The sequence below is a fragment of the Lathyrus oleraceus genome, chromosome 3, assembly GCF_024323335.1.
Source record: "Lathyrus oleraceus cultivar Zhongwan6 chromosome 3, CAAS_Psat_ZW6_1.0, whole genome shotgun sequence".
In the NCBI taxonomy this organism is placed as follows: domain Eukaryota; kingdom Viridiplantae; phylum Streptophyta; class Magnoliopsida; order Fabales; family Fabaceae; genus Lathyrus; species Lathyrus oleraceus.
The window spans coordinates 144372996-144392240 of record NC_066581.1 but is presented as its reverse complement, the minus strand read 5'-3'; the positions used below and the strand labels follow the sequence as shown (position 1 = coordinate 144392240).

The 19245-nt window shown below is 37.3% G+C and overlaps 2 protein-coding genes across 2 annotated transcripts; one reads left to right on the top strand and one right to left on the bottom strand.

Annotated features, from left to right (window-relative positions):
* The first annotated feature begins 729 nt into the window (after positions 1 to 729).
* Positions 730 to 3058, top strand: LOC127125862 (thioredoxin-like protein AAED1, chloroplastic). Its single transcript, XM_051054712.1, has 9 exons — positions 730 to 945; positions 1149 to 1290; positions 1412 to 1457; positions 1531 to 1590; positions 1679 to 1715; positions 1809 to 1888; positions 1981 to 2072; positions 2506 to 2566; positions 2680 to 3058. Exons 1-9 carry the CDS (start codon positions 762 to 764, stop codon positions 2737 to 2739), a joined length of 762 nt encoding a protein of 253 aa, XP_050910669.1. The 5' UTR covers positions 730 to 761; the 3' UTR covers positions 2740 to 3058.
* A 274-nt stretch (positions 3059 to 3332) lies between these two features.
* Positions 3333 to 18648, bottom strand: LOC127125860 (pentatricopeptide repeat-containing protein At5g02830, chloroplastic). Its single transcript, XM_051054711.1, has 12 exons — positions 18080 to 18648; positions 17156 to 17243; positions 16718 to 16925; positions 15737 to 15844; positions 15189 to 15353; positions 14455 to 15030; positions 13963 to 14028; positions 13763 to 13843; positions 4699 to 4796; positions 4281 to 4491; positions 3987 to 4047; positions 3333 to 3893 (listed from the first exon to the last, which is right to left on the bottom strand). The coding sequence occupies exons 1-12, from the start codon at positions 18528 to 18530 to the stop codon at positions 3562 to 3564; spliced, it is 2445 nt and encodes an 814-aa protein (XP_050910668.1). The 5' UTR covers positions 18531 to 18648; the 3' UTR covers positions 3333 to 3561.
* Positions 18649 to 19245: the final 597 nt, after the last annotated feature.

Below are 19245 nucleotides of genomic sequence, written 5' to 3'. Positions count from 1 at the left end.
GTTTTTATGTGAGTATTGAGGTTTTGAAGTAAAATTTTACTTATTTTGCAATATGGGATAATTTAAAGAGAACATTAGAGAGACGGAGAATGGGGTTCTTAGGATTTATTGTTTTAAGAATCAGAAGATCTTTGAAAGTATGATTCTTAGGATTTATTATTTTAAGAATCAGAAGATCTTTGAAAGTATGATAGAGGATTAAAAAACATTCTTAAACACCTTAAATTTGTGTGACTTATATATTAAAAGGAGAAAAAACAGAGAAACAATTCGGAAAAAAATATAAAAGATGTTCTCATAAAATTGAAGAATTATTTTCTTATAATTTATCTGACCATTTCTTAGATAAATACTCTTGAAATAGTGGAACGAAGAACAACTCTTTCCCCTAAAATAGATCATTTTAAATTGAACTAGATGAATAAATTCTACATACTCTTGTTATTTATTTTTCTTTTGTTATTATGATTTGCTTTAGATTAATTTGCCTAAAACATTTTAATATGATTGTTATTGTTGTTTGTCATACTCTAGGCATCCATTTTTAATGTGTTTCATCGAAAAGAAAGAGAAAAACCTAAAATTAAAGCTAACCCGCAATTTCTTTTCTACTTGTTTCAAGAATTATTAATGCCACAGAATATGCCACGTATGCTGATTCTCATGGTTAAAAATTCTCTACTACTAATTTGTCGTTTTCTGAACTAGTTAAACCGAGAGAAACTCAAAATCAGAAAGATGAAAACAAAACCTTCACTTCCATGGCGTGTTCTTCTTCTACAACACTTTTATCAAATTCACTTCATATTAACCAAATTTCAATTCACAATAGGCTACATGTATCTCCCAAAGTTTCACCAAACCAAAAACTTCCAATATATTCTAAAAATCCACTCAAACTTTCAACCACCACCACCACAATACCCTTTGCATTGGATTCTGCTGGCAAGTTATTTTCATAAGCTATTCCTTAGAACTTATTGAAATAAGTTGAAAACAATTATGTGACTATGGTTGAACATAAATTATTCTATTATAATTTCCTTTTTCTTTGCATATACACTGTTTGTAATAATGAAAATGAAACTTCTATTGAGCATTTTCCTTTTTGATTGCTAATAATTGTTTCAATGATTGGATATGAACAGGAGTTGAGTCTCCCTTGCTGAGTGGAGACTCCTCAAGCTCATTGGATTTGGTGAAAGTGTTTGATTTGGAAGGAAATGGGATTCCTATTTCTGACTTGTGGAAAGATAGGAAAGCTGTTGTCGCATTTGCTCGGCATTTCGGGTGATTTTCTGTTGTTTGATTCACAAATCAAGCTAAGCTATTCTTTAGTTTAGATGTAATTATCTCTTGTAATTGAGTTGTATAACAAATTAACTATTGAATATGCATGTACATTTTGCAGGTGTGTACTTTGCCGCAAAAGGGCCGATTATCTTGCATCAAAGAAGGTAAATTTTTTTGCGTACTCATGTTGTGAGCTGCGTTTTACCTTCTCTACATTTGATTATGCTATATCAACAGGATATAATGGATGCATCTGGTGTAGCACTTGTTTTGATTGGACCTGGCAACATTGATCAGGTATGCTGCATTTTCTGCATTCTCGTAACATCTTAGAATTCTGAATTGATTGATCTAATTTTGCAGCTAATACCTATATTTAATACAGGCCAAATCCTTTGCTGAGCAAACAAAATTTAAAGGAGGTACTTTAGATCTGACCTATTATTTGTGCTAGTTTTTGTAACGTAATCATCTTATATATCAGCACTTTAACAGAATCTTGTTACCTGTTCTAGAAATCTATGCAGACCCTGCTCAATCGTCGTATGAGGCCTTAAGATTTGTTTCTGGAGTTTTAACCACATTTACCCCCAAAGTAATGGCCGAGTGATGTAAACGCTTATAAATTGAAGTTTTTTTGTTAACTATACAAAAGACACCTGTGTTAATTTTAGCTGTTAACTACAGGCAGGTCTTAAGATAATAGAATTGTACATGGAAGGTTATCGGCAAGATTGGAAGCTTTCATTTGAAAAGGATACTGTTAACAGAGGAGGGTGGTATGTGAATTATCTTGCAAGAAGTCTTACACTGTCGCATTATCTGATTATCTATGCCACTCTAAATGGATCTTCTGTTGTGTCTTCTTTATCATTTCTTGTTTTGTGAAAAATCTTAAAGATGTGTTTACATTGAATCTATGATTTAAAATAGAAGACAGGAGAAGTCCATTCCTTGTTTGCTCATAGAAGAAAACTCTGTTTAGACTTTTTTTTAATTTGTTATGTACGTGAATTGTGATAAAATATATGGAAACTTCTCCCGATATTTTAATGAACAATAGTTATATCATGAGATAGATCTTCTAAGTGATTCTAAATCATTTCTCTAGTAACCAAGTCATTGATATTAATTGAATCATGCTCTTCAATCTGTGCTTGGCTTAACTTCTCATAGCTTTTCGTTAATATTATGAACTTGGCTCATTGGCAGGCAACAAGGAGGAATTATTGTTGCAGGTCCTGGTAAAGGTAACATCTCATATATTCATAAGGTATGCATGTGAATCCTATACTCCAAATTTTATAAAATATATCTCCTTGGAATATTCATGGTATACCTGTTTAAATTTTTTTATGATTATGCGAAATTTGTTCATGTGAGTAGGACAAAGAAGCAGGAGATGACCCAGAAATTGAAGATATCTTAAAAGCATGTTGCTCTTGAAGAAAGAAGAGATGTAACCCTTCTTTTCCTACTTCATGAAGTGTGATACCATCTCATCACAGGGCATTGCACATCATATTTAGCTGCTTCTTAGGCTGAACAATAACTTTGCCTTGAGGCTCAGTTATTAAGAGATTAATTTACATCCTGTCATTTGCCAAATGACAAGCTCATGATATCGAATCTGTTGAAAATATTTTCGGTGTCTGTATTTATCAGAGGGTTTGTATTAATTTCCTTGAGCCTATATATAAAATTGACTCTACTGTATAGTTCAAACATGGATTTATCATATTTATCACATGTTTATCTTGTTTTCTCTCTTTCAACAGAATTCTTGTATATAATAAAACTTTTTAATTTGCTGTGGAATTTACTGGACTTCTACAGATAAATTTGTTCAATAACTTATCATTCAAAATTTATGTGAAGCATCCAATCTGTTCAGCTGCCTTCTTTTAGATTACTCTTGCCTTTTTCTTCATATTGTTATTCTTGATTCAGTAAACAGAGAATTGGGAACAGAGTGCTTATAGTTTTCTTGAGTTAACTTTGCAACTAAGAAAGTACAACTGAGAAAAACAAATTGAAAATACTGGGAAAAAAAACGTGATTATATTTCATTCCATGATAGGTTATATTTTGAACACAAAATACATTTGCAGCTATACTATGATTATATATACACAACGAAGCAGCAGCTGGGAGGGGGAAAATTGGCATATCTAACATATGTGCATAACTCCCATGAGTTTTTATTATATAAACAATGAAGAGATTGATTTTGTAATTAAGAAATTGAAGAGGTTGTCAAATACTATTTTACGCTTTCCTCTGTAACCAACGGTGTAACGAATTTTTGGTGACCTTCAGTCTTTGTAGAACTGCTGGTCTCCTTGTGTGGAAACCCGTTGTCGTGGGTAGTGCATTATCTGCTGGCAGTGCTTTTAGGGTGAGATTTGAACGTTTGGGGTTCTGTAACTTTGGTGTGTCATTTGGTGCAAATCTGGTTTTTGCTGGAAGAGCCTCAAGCCCCAATTCATTCCAAAGAAGTTTGATAATAGCCTCTTGCACTTCTAATATGTCTTCGGATGGACTTTCATCTGCTTTGGTAGCCCCTATGATGATCAAGATGTCATCATTCACTGAATACCCTGTATCCATAAAGGCCGACAACATATTAGTTACATGTAAGGCCGTGCAAAAATGAGCATCCGAAAAAAGCAATGTAGTGTAGCATTATATACCAAAAGCATAGTTCTCTTTGATCATTCGAAGAACTCCGAGAATGACCAGGCGAGCTTCAACCTATTGACACAAGAGGTTTGATGACAAAAAGTAAGAGTTAAGACTTCATGAAGATCAAATATTGCTTGCAAGCTATTGCTTTATTTTCTTAATTTAAGAGATGTGACAGAAACCAAGAGAAGATATGGAAACAAATGAGTAATGTTTAAGAAATGCTGTCAACAAAAGTTGCAGCTTCGAACCATGCCTGAGACAGATTTATCCCAAATAATAGCAGAGGAATTTATTCACACCTTTGTGAGCCCTTGAATATCAATTGCTAAGATGCCGGCTACTCTCTTTAGTAGATGTGCCGCAATTGTTTCAAGAAGTAAACTCTTAGGTCTCTCTATTTCAGGTTTGTTGCTGTAAGAAAATTCACATTCGTACTCTCCGCTGTCTTGTATTACTCCTTCACACCACTCCTCAATCAGCTCCTCCAGATAGTAGTCATTGGGTTTGTACCTATAATATAACCCATACACTATTTAGTTCAAAACTGAAGCAATGTCTGTGTCAAAGGATATTCTGGCCATTGTTTTTTATATGCAACATCATTGTAGACTGATGTTCTGTGTATGCATATAACTTGAAACCATTAACACATTTGTCACGTATACATCGAAAATATAATTAGTCCAAGTTAATTATAGAGCATAAAAGCTAACATACCCTGCCTTCCGCATATCCTGATATATAGCCAAACACTGTTGCACTTCATGTAAGGATCCATAATTGCTCCGTGCCCTTAGAAGTGTATTATATGTCGCCTGAGAAGATTAACAAAACCAATAGAAATTAACTTAATGAAGTATATTCTATTATTTTTTCTTCCAATCTGTTAGAAAGCTATGCTTACATTCTTCATCATTCAGTCTGTAACTAACTTTTGAGTCTCTTCATTAACTAAACTCAATATTACAACGGATTGCATTTATAGTTACAATCAGGTAACCTGCAATAGCAGGTTACAAGCTAGACAGATACTGACAGCTGTCAGTTATAACCACCTAGACTAGAAGATGAGATTATCCCCAAAGAAGATGGCAGCATCTGATGTACTCCTTCTGTCATCAGGATCAGAGGTCTAGTCAGCATCACAAATCACAAAACACTTGTCATGAAGGAATTGCTTGAGGAGAGTGAGGAGAGAGATGAAGGCCATGTCCAAGAGTGCCATTGAGGTATCTAAGTATCCTTTTAACTGCTACCCAGTGTGCTTCAAGGGGGAATGCCATATATTGATACACTTTATTGACTGCATAGGCAATGTCAGGCCTAGTTATGGTTGCATATTGTAAAGCACCAACAACTGACCTATAGAGAAAGGGATCAGAGAGAGCTGTTGAGCTAGTTTTATTGAGTTTGCAGGTGGATTGCATAAGAAATAGTCAAGATCTCCCAAGTGTTTGAGAGAAAAAACAAGGTTTAGTTTGGTGATGATGTCCTGAACCAAGGACTTGGAGCTACCAGTGATGATTATGTCATCTACATACACAAGCTACCAGTGATGATTATGTCATCTACATACACAAGAAGGTAAAGGGTATGACCATTAGAGGAGTAAGTGAATAGAGAGCGATCACATTTACTGGCCTTAAACTGCAGTTGAATTAAGGCAGCCTGCAACCTTTCAAACCACTGTCTTAGAGCCTGCTTAAGGCCATAGAGTGCCCTTTTGGAGCTTGCACACAAGTGATGGATCAGAACTGATAAACCCTTGAGGTTGTTCCATGTATACTTCCTCATCAAGCAACCCATTGAGAAAAACATTGTTGATGTTGATATTTGTAAATATAGTGTTAAGAATGTTTATATATCGAATAGTCCCACATAATATATCATGTAATTAGTTGTAATCTCTCTTTATATATCTAGAGCCTGCTAAGAGGCAATTCTTTCTTCGTCGTGCTTTACCCGATTGACCCACTGTCTTCCGTAGAGTTTTTTTTGGCAAACCGTGTCATCACTCTGGTTTGCCTCTCACTTTTCAAAATTCTCTGGTAACCTACCGACAGAAGCGCCTTTTCCGATCCAACCGTTGCCCACTTTTCATCGGCAGAAACCTCCGCACGTGATAGCACGTCTGACGGCCGATCCCGACAATTTTCCTACCGCTCCACTCTCCATAGGGCAACTGTTTCAGATCCGATACTCATGGCTACTCCTCATAACTTTACGCCAAACTACGATGATTTCCTCAGGTGGTATCAGAACTTAGATTCTACTGCTTCGGTAGCACACACTGGTAATTCATCTGCTTGTCTCTTTCAATCATCTTCTCTTGGATCTTGGGTACTTGACTCTGGTGCGTCTGATCATGTTACCGGTAATAAAAATCTTTTCTCTTCCCTCTCTACATCCGGTTTCTTACCTACTATAACTTCTGTCAATGGTTCTCAAACCCGATCCGAAGGGATTGGTACTGTTCAAATTTTACCTTCTCTCTCGGTTACTTCTGTCCTCTATGTATCTAATTATCCATTTAATTTACTTTCAGTTAGTCGTTTAACTTGTTCTCTTGATTGTAGTGTCACATTCACTAACAATAATGTTACCCTGCAGGATCGGAGTTCAGGACGGACGATTTCTGTCGGATGTGAGTCTCAAGGCCTTTATTATCTCTCAGTGTCATCTCAGACATGCTCAGCCAAAGATTCTCCACTCACTATCCATACTCACTATCCATGCTCAGCCAAAGATTCTCCACTCACTATCTATACTCAGTTAGGTCATCCCAATCTTTCAAAACTACATAAGTTGGTGCCAAATTTATCGAAGGTATCTAATTGACATTGTTAGTCGTGTCAGCTAGGGAAACACACTCGTGGTCAGTTTCCCAATCGAGTCAATAAACGAACTTCGTCCCCTTTTGCTTTAATTCACACCGATGTTTGGGGTCCCTCGCGTACTGTCTCTACTCTTGAGTCTAGGTATTTTGTCACCTTTATTGATGATTTTTCACGTTGCACGTGGTTATTTTTAATGAAGAATAGATCTGAATTATTTTCTATTTTTGAACAATTCTATCAAGAAATAAGAATTCAATTCGGTGTGTCTATCCGTACCTTCGGAAGTGACAATGCCCGTGAATATTTATCCCAACAATTTCAGAACTTTATGTCACGCAATGGTATTCGTCATCAAACATCTTGCCCTCACACACCTCAACAAAACGGGGTAGCCGAACGCAAAATTCGGCATCTTGTAGAAACCACTCGGATCCTACTTCTCCATGGTAATGTTCCACTTCGGTTTTGGGGGGATGCTGTGCTAACGGCATGTTACCTTATAAATCGCATGCCCTCATCTGTCCTTAACAATAAAATCCCTCATTCAATCCTTTTTCCCAATTCCACACTTCACCCAATTCCTCCCCGAGTCTTCGGGTCCATATGTTTTGTACACAATCTCTCTCCTGGTCTTGATAAACTCTCAGCTCGATCACTAAAGTGTGCCTTTCTTGGTTATCATCGATCCCAAAAAAGTTATCGTTGTTATTCACATACTCTACAACGATACCTAGTATCGGCCGATGTTACCTTCTTCGAGTCGGTTCCATATTTCGAGTCCAGTCATGTAACTCCATAACCCATTCAAGAAAGCACTCCCACACCTTTTCCGGCAGTTATTAATGTCCCACCTACCATTATCCCCCATCAGTCTAGGGCTCCTGACCCCCCCCACTTCTCGACCACTTCAAACATATCAACGTCATCACCCAACGCATGTCGTCCCTGTCCCTGAGGTCATTGCGGACTCTCCTCCGACGCCTCCGCCATCACCGGATCTGATTTCGCAACCTGAGTCCGATCTTCTGACTGCCCTTCGGAAAGGTATACGTCAAACACGAAATCCTTCTCCACATTATATTGATTTATGTTATCATCGTCTTTCCCCTTTGCAGTATACTTGTTTGTCTTCTTTGTCTTCTGTTTCTATTCCTAAAACTCCAGGTGAAGCATTATCTCACCTTGAGTGGAGGCAAGCAATGATTGATGAAATGCGTGCTCTTCAAAGTAGTGGTACCCGAGAATTGGTTCCTCTATCCCATGGGAAATCATTAGTAGGTTGTCGTTGGCTTTATACTGTGAAGGTTGGTCCAGATGGTAAGATTGATCGATTTAAAGCTCGCTTGGTAGCCAAAGGATACACTCAGATTTTTGGATTGGAGTATAGTGATACCTTCTCGCCTGTAGCCAAGATGACATCTGTTAGACTTCTTCTAGCCATTGCAGTCATTCGACATTGGTCTCTTCATCAACTTGACATCAAAAATGATTTTTTACATGGTGATCTTGAAAAGGAAGTATATATGGAGCAACCACATGAATTTGTTCCTCAGGGGGAGTCGTCGAGTATGGTGTGTAGGTTACACAGGTCTCTTTATGGTCTTAAGCAATCTCCGAGAGCTTGGTTCGACAGATTCAGCACTGTAGTACAACAGTTTGGTATGGTCTGTAGTGAAGCTGACCATTCTGTTTTTTTATCGTCACTCAGCCCAAGGGTGTATTTATCTTATTGTGTATGTAGATGATATTGTCATAACTGGTAGTGATAGTAGGGTATACTCCAGTTAAAGCAACATCTCTCGAATGAATTTCAGACAAAAGATCTTGGTAAACTTCGTTATTTCTTGGGTATTGAGGTAGCCCAATCTAAAGATGGTTTGGTGATTTCTCAGCGGAAATATGCTATGGATATTTTGGAAGAAACAAGTTTGTTGAATGCTAAACCAGCTGATACTCCTACGGATACAAGTGTCAAACTACTATCCAATCAGGGGGAGTCTCTATCTGACTTAGGAAGGTATAGAAGATTGGTTGGAAAGTTGAATTATCTCACAGTCACTCGTCCAGACATTTCTTTTGCAGTTAGTGTGGTAAGTCAGTTCTTAAACTCCCCTTGTCAGGAACACATGGATGTTGTTATCCGGATTCTGAGATACATCAAATGTGCTCCAGGAAAAGGTCTAGTGTATGAAAATAAAGGACATACTCAGATAGTTGGATACTCCAATGCTGATTAGGCAGGGTCACCCATTGATAGACGATCCACCTCTGGGTATTGTGTACTTGTTGGAGGAAATCTTATATCCTGGAAAAGTAAGAAACAAAACGTAGTTGCAAGATCAAGCGCCGAGGCAGAGTATAGGGTCATGGCAATGGCAACATGTGAACTTATTTGGTTAAAACAGTTGCTCAAGGAACTTCGAATTGAAGAAGCAAGACCAATGACACTTATTTGTGATAATCAAGTTGCATTGCATATTGCTTCAAATCCAGTCTTCCATGAGAGTACCAAACACATTGAGATAGACTGTCACTTTGTCAGAGAGAAAATCGAATCATGTGACATCGTCACAAACTTTATCAACTCTAATGATCAATTGGCAGACGTGTTTACAAAATCCTTGCGAAGCCCCAGAGCTAATTATATATGTAACAAGTTTGGTGCATTTGACTTATATGCTCAAGCTTGAGGGGGAGTGTTGATATTTGTAAATATAGTGTTAAGAGTATTTGTATATTGAATAGTCCCACATCGACTATATCATGTAATTAGTTGTAATCTCTCTATATATAATAAAATCTCCGTAGTGCTTTTCAAAACACACGGTTTATTCAAATGTCTCTTAGTCTCTTGTATTTCAACAAATATCAATTTGCTGAATGGCCCAATGATGAGTGATGGCAATAGTGAGAATAACCCTTATAGTAATGGGTTTGACAGGTGAAAAGGTTACCTGAAAATCAAACCCTTGTCTTTGATGGAAACCTTTGGCAACAAGCCTAACCTTGTACCTGTTTACAGTTCCATCAGAAATTTCTTTCACCCTAAAAGCCCATTTGCATCCTATAGCATGTCTATGAGGTGGGAGAGGAATAAGAGACCATGCTTTGTTACTTATTAGAGCATCAAACTCTGCCTGCATAGCAGACTTCCATTGCAAGTCACTCAGAGCTCAGAGTTGGCAAGAAGCAGCCTAGGCTCAAGTCTTGGTTGAATGAAGCTTGATTTAGCCCTAGTTTGCATATGATGAGAATTGACAGGCACATGAGTAAGGGGAATGGCTCCAGTAGGTATAGAAGCAAGAGAGGCTAAGGAGTGGTTAGATTGAGAAGTGTGGGAGAGAACTGAGACTTTGTAGAAGGAGGTTCAGGTGAGGAACTGGAAGAAGCCTCAGACCTGGAAGGGGAAGTGTGAACAGTAGGTTGCTCAGTGGTAGAAGAAGGATATTGAGGCATAAAAATGGGAGTAGAAATAGGTGAAAGCATGAGTGGAAGAGGGATAAAGTGACACCATGAGAGGATAAAGGACTAGGTTTTGATTTGGTGAACAGATCAAGATAGGGAAACCTAGTTTCATTGAATCAGACATCTTTGGAGATGTACAATCTGCCATAAGAGGAGAGACATCTATAGCCCTTATGAGAGGTGGAATACACAAGGAATAGGCACTATTGGGATCTAAACTCAAGTTTATGCGCATGATAAGGTCTAAGAAGAGGGAAACAAACACACCCAAACACCTTTAAAAAATGAAAAATGATAGTCAGGTTGAGTATTAAACAACACAGTAAAGGGAACTTGAAAATTAAGGGAAGCAGATGGCAACCTATTGATGAGATAAACAGCAGTGGAAAAGGCATAAACCCAATAGGTGAGGGGTAAGGATGCTTGACTGAGTAAAGTGAGGCCAAGATCCACTATATGTCTATGCTTTCTTTCAACCACACCATTTTGGTGGTGAGTGTGAGGACATATGACTCTATGGACAATAACTAGCTCAGATAAGAATTTAGTGAATGGTCTCCCCAATCAAACTTAACAGCTTTAATAAGATGACCATGTTAGAGTTCAACCATGAACTTGAATTGTTTAAAAATGTTAAGTGCTTCAGATTTAGATTTAAGCAAGTAAATCCATGTGAATTTGGAGTATGCATCCACAAAAGACATATAGTAAGAGAACCCAGAAGTAGATGAGTTGGGGGAAGGGCCCCATAAATCACAATATATTAATTCTAAGGGTAGAGTGTGTGAAGTGTGAAACAGAATAAGGTAATCTATGAGCTTTGCATATGCAACAAGCAGTACAAAAGATATTATTGTCTTTAGCATGAAAAGGAATATTACAAGCTTGTAGAACAAGTCTCAGGGAATTCAAACTAGGATGGCCTAGTCTAAGGTGCCACACACTAGGAAGCTTAGATCCTATATAACTGGAATTAACACTAGGCAAATTATTAGTACAGGGCAAACCAGACATAGACATAGTGGGAGACTTTGTAGGAGGAGACAATGCTATAGAAGGAAACTCATAAAGCCCATCACTTCCAACATGCCCTTCAAGAAGAGTGGCATCAGTTTCCTGTGATTTAACAAGACACTTATCAGCAGAAAACAAAAAATAAACATGATTATCCTTTGACAACTGATTGACACTGATTAGGTTTTTAGTTATAGAAGGTACAAGTAGAAGATTGTTGAGTGTAAGTTGTGCATGAGGGTGAGTGGGAGACTGAAAAGAACTAGAGCCAGTAAGAGAGATATGCAAAGCTTGGCGATTGCCAATGTAAATTTGATCAAGACCTTCGTAAGGTGTGGCCTGCTGAATATTTTTGGCTTCACTAGTCACATGAAAGGAAGCTCCTGAGTCAGGAAACCAGGAAGTGGAAGTTGAGAGCAGAATGTTGGCAATGAAGGTGCTTGAAGGAGCTTGAAAGGGAGTTGCAGACCTTATTTGAGAAGGTTGTCTGTTCCAAACATTATTGCCATAGGAGTAATTATGCCAAGGTTGTTGAGGAGCACCAAATGAGTTATTGCCAATGACTGAAGAAGGCTAGAAGTTTTGATTGAAACGATGCCAACATTGTAACGCAGAATGACCAAATTTAGAGCAAACTTGACATTGCAGTGTAACATTAGAGAACCCGCCTCCTTTGCCTCTGCCAGAACGACCTCTTCCTCTGCCATAGCTACCACGAAGAGGTTGATAATCATTGTCAACGTGAGGTGCAGGCAAAAGGGAAGGAGAGGAATTTGAACTAGCAGTTGGAGTCTCATCCTGAGGTGAATGAGAATGAACATTGTGAGTAAGGTTGAGAGAGGCTAGGTCAGGAACTGAAGGCTTCTTGAACTTGTTGAGACGAAGTTCATGAGCAACTAGTAAGATTTCAACCTCATCAATATCCATAACTCCAAACTTGCTTTCAACAACAAGATACAACTGATGCATAATCAACTGGTAACTCTTCAAGAATCACATCAATGTGATTTGAAGGAGGAACATGATCCCTAATCGAAGTTGGGGCATCATTGATAGTGCGAATCTTGAGGAGATAGTCTTGAATGGATAAATTATCCAGTGTAATGGCGCGTAATTCCACTCGCAACTGACGAGCTCGAGCAAGAGTTTGCTTTTGAAAATAGTTGATTAAGTGATCCCATAACTGGTGCGAATGCGAACAACCAAGAACGCGAGAAAGAATTTCGCTGGATAGAGTAGATTGAAGCCAAGATAACATTTGATCTTTCTGAAGCCAAACGGAAAACTCGGGGTTTATCGTACCAGAATTGCGAGCAGCAGCATCGAGGAATTGCGGAGGAGTTCGCGTGCAGGCAGCGAATTCAGTGAGGTTGTGTATGTTGATGTAAGGTTCAACTTGTTGATGCCATAGATGAAAATTCTTTTCATCGAGTTTTTGAGCGATCTTGAGAGCAAAATTGAGACGACGTAGATTGTCATTGACGGACAAAGCTACAGGCACCAACGTGGTGGATGTAGGAGCGCTGGAGCGGAAGACAGCGGCGACACCACGGATGAAGACGCCATGGCTGGAGATCGTGTTAGCAATCTGATACCATGTTAGAAAGCTATGCTTACAGTCTTCATCATTCAGTTTGTAACTAACTTTTGAGTCTCTCCTTTAACTAAACTCAATATTACAACTGATTGCATTTATAGTTACAATCAGGTAACCTGCAATAGCAGGTTACAAGCTAGACAAATACCGATAGCTGTCAGTTATAACCACCTAGGCAAATACCTGATAGCTGTCAGTTATAACCACCTAGACTAGCCTATCTCTAATACAATCCAAGAAATTTGTGGTTTCCATTTTCAGATAACTATTTACTCCCTAAGGAGTACTATATGCATTGAAAACTGTTGGAACCTAAATAGAAATGTACTATTGAAAACTAAAACTAAAAATGGGGAACAAAATTCTCCCCCAGGGTTTCCACTTCATAAAGGATCTCTTATCACTTAAAAACTATCAAATTTTCTAAATGAATCCCCCTGGGGCCTATCTAACCAATTCCATTGCAATCCCTTCTAACTAACTGCCTAACCTAACTAATGAGCTAACTGACTCTTTTCAAAACAGATATCCTTATTAATCCTAATGATACATCCTAGAGGGAAACAACAAGTAAATATATCAACCATATTATGCATATTTTAGATGATTTTAAGGGATGAGGAATCTTAGAGCAGTGTCATCCAAATTGCATTGAGTTAGTGGACAGATCTAAGTGTTTCTTTTCTGTTTGGGTTTGGTGGTTGTGGTGTGTAGTTCTGTCCATTCTTGTTTTCGTTTGGCTGAGCTGCTTTGGTACCTCTTGTGCCTCTTCCAGCCTCCTCATTTGTACTTTGGCTTTTGTGCCTCTTTACCTTTTATCTGTATAATTTGTGGAAAAAAATAACTAACATAATAACAACTGACTCACCAAATTTGGAAGTGTTCCGTAGCTTTTCATTTCTTCATATAGTGTTAGTGCTTGCGGAAAATTCTTACTTTCAACACAAACCTGTGAACAAAAAGGAAAAATTCCCATATGAAAAAGCCAGGCAATTAAGACATTGTGAAAAATGCCCCCTCCAAGTTGATTTTATAAAAGGAAACAACTCATTCAACAGGAGCTTGGACCTTAATGGCGGATGTATATGCAACAACATCGGGTTTAATTCCAGCATCAATCATGGTTCTCAAAATCTGTAAGGGGACATGGTCATCTCTCATCAGTGAATCGATATCATATTATCATTACATGAAATTGTTAAACAAAGCAGAATGGTTTGTACTCTACGCATATCAATATTCATAGAGACTACTATTTCACACTGATTATTGGAGAGTATGGTTTTTTATCTCAAACATGACCTCATGGTAAGGTTTTCTAATTGAAGAATGGTAAGATGCCTATAAACGGTTTCGACAGATGCAATTTAAGCATGACTGTTCCCTGTGATTTTTCTTGCAGCATCAGCTTTGCATATACTACATTTTAGCGTTTGAACATTTGGGAAGGATTTCCTATTCACCTATTATTTCCCTCCATGGTCTAAAACAATTGTCATTTTTCTAATTATTGTAAAGAGTCGAAGCAAAACCATTATATTCTAATTAATCAAATTTCACCTCAACGGCACCATCCACGTTTTCTGATCTTCCACATATATCTACCAAAATTGTCCAGCTTATTTGATTAGGGGAAAGACCAACTGTTCTCATCTCGTTGATTACTGCTTTCGCATGATAGTAATTAGTACCACAAGCCTTCAGTAAAATATTGTACGTCGATGTAGTTGGTGCGAAAGGGAACCTCTCGGTAAAACTCAAGATATGTGAACTAGTAGTGCCTGTTGGTACTGTGGTGACATTATGCATGTCTCCCTGCTCTGAATTGTTATTGTTGCTTTCATCAAAGGACGCTGACATCTTATTTCCCTTCCAAGAATGGAAAAAGCGAAAAGCCCTGTCATACTGATAACCTTCAACACATGCATTTAAAATGGTGTTGAAACACTGTGTATTAGGTTCACAGCCAGCCAAAAGCATTTCTTCAAATAACTGAATTGCCTGATCCACAAGTCCTGCATGTGCACATGCATTGATTAATGATGACCACGCAACAGTATTAAGAGAAACACCAGCAGAGAGCATGTCGCGCTTAATTTTTAGAGCCATTTGCCATAATTTTGCATCTGCAAAGACCTGAAATTGGCAGTGGCACAAGTCAGGACATGCCAAAATGTTTGTACAAGAATGTGTTAGATATGCCTTCAGTGTCGGTGCATAGGGCTGAAGAAGGTTGTAGGTACCATGGAAAATCAATGAAATTATTGCTATTCTACTGATCTACAGTAATATACCTTTATAATTGTGCTGTAGGTAAAAACATCTAACTTCAGTTGTCCCACAGACTCCAAATGCTTAAGTTCTTTATACATGTCTTGGGCAAGGTCAACTCTTCCAGCAACACAGCATGCTTTTAGTAGGATGTTATAGGATGTCATATCGGGTTTCAGGCCTAGCTTCTGGATTTGTAGAAGGAATTAGCAAATATATAGTATTTGCTCGGGTGCACAGAAACTTTAATGTTCTTTTCAATAAAAATGAAAGCATGTACTATCAATTACTATGTCAAGTTATGCAGAAGATAATTTAATTAGCCTTCTTTTCTCATTTTGCAATGGAAACAGACTGGACGGTGTTATAGACATGATTTGCTTGTTGCTGTTTAGTTAGTACATAAAACAAAATTTTATGAGAAGACAGGAACAGTAAGAGCGAATGATGCCTCAAACAAGTTTTCAGAATGGCAATTAAATTAGCTATGCACATCTCTGTTCAAGAATTCTGTTTTATTTTCTTTCTTTTTTTGTAAGCCATAATAATATTTGTGAACAGCAGAAGTCACCTGCATTTTCTGAAGTAGATTTATCGAGTAGCTGAAATCATGGGCATTCACATTCATGAGACTGTTGAACACATAAATATTGGGAGTGATTTTCTGATTAAGCAAATCCTGTGCCAGAAAATTTGCAAAATGAATGCTATAATACAGAACTGAGGCATGAATAAATAGTATAATACTTTAACAGAATAATCAAGTTTAAACTTCATTTTGAAAATTTAAAAGCCAAATCACATAATAAGTTCAAAAGTTATTAAAATTATATTACTGTTTCTATGCCCCCTTCCCTGAGGAGAGGAATAATCACTATCTCATAGTTATTACCTCTTCTAATCTTTTTTACTTGTCCTAGGGCTGTGACTGAAGAACCAATCACAGGCAAGTTCAAGGTAATGCTAAAACTAAGATCCACTACTATATAAAATACTTATGCTGTAGTTGAAATGGCGTGTCTAATTCCCTGATGTTGTAAAAGCTGTACTTAGTCACTGAAGCCAAATGGCTATAAGTTGATTTGGTCTCTGTCTGCCGAGAGAATATGTCCTCCACACACTATTCTCAATATAAGCCTAAGGTCATTCTTTGTAGGTCTAATTGTATTAATAGTTGTTAGCTCAATCATATCAGTTCCCTTCCTATTTCCTCCCACACAACAGAACTCCACTACTTGATGCTACCTTTTACTGCTTCAAATTCAACTAAACCATGGTGATTGAAGAGATTACATAGTTATTATGAGTAAGCAGCACTTAAATGATCCTTATAGTGTAACGCCATGGTGCTAAAACCCTACTATTTAATCTCTATTGTAAGTCGACAATCAATAAGTTGCATACATTAAAAAATTAATAGAAAATGTCATTTGATCCATATCAATGACTTTCTTTGCTAAAATAACTCCATGTCATTTGATTCAGATTTCCCTTTACTTCTAGTCTCCGTATACAAGTTTAAGCAAGACCGTGTAAACTGATTGAAAAATACCTCATATATGTACCTAGATTTCATGAAATCACCACAGAGACCACAGGCATCAACTATTGCCCGATATACGTACATATTATTGGGACTTTTCAAGTTCTTCTTCGAAGCATCGTAAGCTTTCAGAGCAGAAACCAAATCCCTCTTTTTGCCAAATTCTGATATAATGCGGCAAATCGATGTATGTGCTTGCGGAAGAAGGGATGCATACCTGAAAAACGAGACACTATCATATAAAACAAAACTGATCACATAAAGAATAGTAACATATATAAACTATGTAGAATACCAGCAGGAGTTTAGAAAATATAAATTAATTAATGACACAAAAGAAAAACAAAAGCAACAGAAGAGTAGACTACTTATTAGAAATCCAAGAAACCACATTTCAATAGCATCAATGTGCACGAGAACTTGAAACAATATAAAAACCATACATACCTCGCAGCTAATGTTGGTTTATGACTAAGAACACATCTTTTTATAATGTCATTTGGCTGAACAAGTTCTGCAATTGATAACCGGAAACCTGAAGCAAGAAACCCATGTACTTTCATTTATCACATCGAAAAAAATCAGTCATAAAGAAACTACTCCATTCATAAACATTACACCTCTGTCCAAACCACTAGATTATAGCCCATAGCTAGTATGATTAAAGTAGAGCTATTTAGTAACCGTCTTCTCTCATGAGCATGTTTGGTTTCACATTCGGAGCACCCAAAAAAGATTTTGGTGTGTAGAATTGATTTTGACATGTTTGGTTGCTGTCGAGTAAAATTGATTTTACTTGAAACTAGAATTTGTAACTTTTGAGTCTAAACCTGATTTTTACAATGAAATTTGATGTTCAACTCACTTTTGCATAAATTTACCCAAACATAAATCACTTTACTTCAACTTACTTTTAGTCTGAATCAATTCATTCAAAATCAATTTTTTTTCACCCCACGAAAGGCTTTATCAATTTGTTCCGATGCTAATTTTATCAAACACTTTCAACCTATGAAGCACATACACTCCAAATATGACCCCAACACTGACACGACGACACCGATAAAAATTTGAAAAAATGAATAAATTAAACATAATCAGAGGTATCGGTGAGAGTGTCCGACATGGACACGCATTTTTTCAAAGGTGTCGGTGCTACATAACTTTCAATTCAACCTCCTAGCTGAGCCGCTATTAACTAACTTATCAATTATCCACTAATTTATCCGTCATCCACTACTTTTCACCAAACGGAACTATTATCTTTCCCCTAAACGGGACTTCAATAGCTGAATATGAAGCACGAACTTTAAATTTATAAAGAATAACATTACTAAGAAAAGGAGCAAAACAAGAAAATAGAAAAATTACGTGAGAGAACCTCCATCAATTCAACAGCTTCTTCAATGTGTCCACTTGTAACCAATTGACGACACTCATTTGCAACGACAAAAGCATCAAGATGAGCAGACAAAGAAACCCCACCAAGACCCTCCACTTTGTTCAAACTCTCAATCACCCTCCGAACATTCTTGTCTTTGATACCTACAAGAACCGCATTGGCTAATTTCTCAGCATTGACCTCGGAATCAATCTCAAGGGTATCGAATTCTTTGAGTTTGAGAGGGGTTTGAAGAAGGGTGGAAGAATTGTTCAGTGGAGATAAAGGATTGAGCTTTGGAAGAGAGGATGGTTTGTAGGGTTTGATGATTGGGTGACGGTATTGAGGAGTGGAAGAGGAGGAGGAGGAGGAGGAGGGTGGTGGGTGAGAGTTGGGAGGAGGAGTGATGATGGAAGAACCGAGGATCACAAAATCTCTCATCCTTCGCCAACCGTTTGTTTAGTTGAATTGAGTGAATGAATGAAGGATATGGGGTTGAATTGAAATGATGGTGTCCTTAGGAATATTATCGCATTCCAATAAACTCTAGGATGGTTCTAAAGATATTTTCTTCTCAAGAAAACAACTGAAAATATTTTACTCTACTTATTAGTGGGTAAGAAAAACCAATTTCCCATTCTCTAAAAATTAAAAATGTCCTCCAATTTTTTAACTCTCTTCTATCATTTTTTTAGCTTCCATTTTCTGTCGACATTAAGTTGGATTCCATAAGGACAATAGTTGGTTTTGCTCTAAGTGGTCAAATTTCTTCTAAAATTTCTAGTGTTTTTTTTAGGTCAATGTCGAACAACAACCATGATTAATAAGCAATGTTCAATGATTAATTTGGCAATTAGTGCAAATGTATCGTTATAATTAATGTCTTCATATCGGATGAAACCTTTGGCAACAATTCAAGCTTTGTGATGTTTCATTTGTATTATCAACATTATATTTGATCTTAAATACTCATTTGCAACAGATAAGTTGTAGGCCAAGAGGTAGTGGAACTTTGGACCATGTTTCATTGTCCTTTAAGGCTCAAATCTCAAAGTTCATAACGACATCCCAGTTGGGATCATGACATGCATGTTGATACATTGTGGGCTCAATCAAGAGTGATATGTTAATCACAAATGAGCGATATGTATAAGAT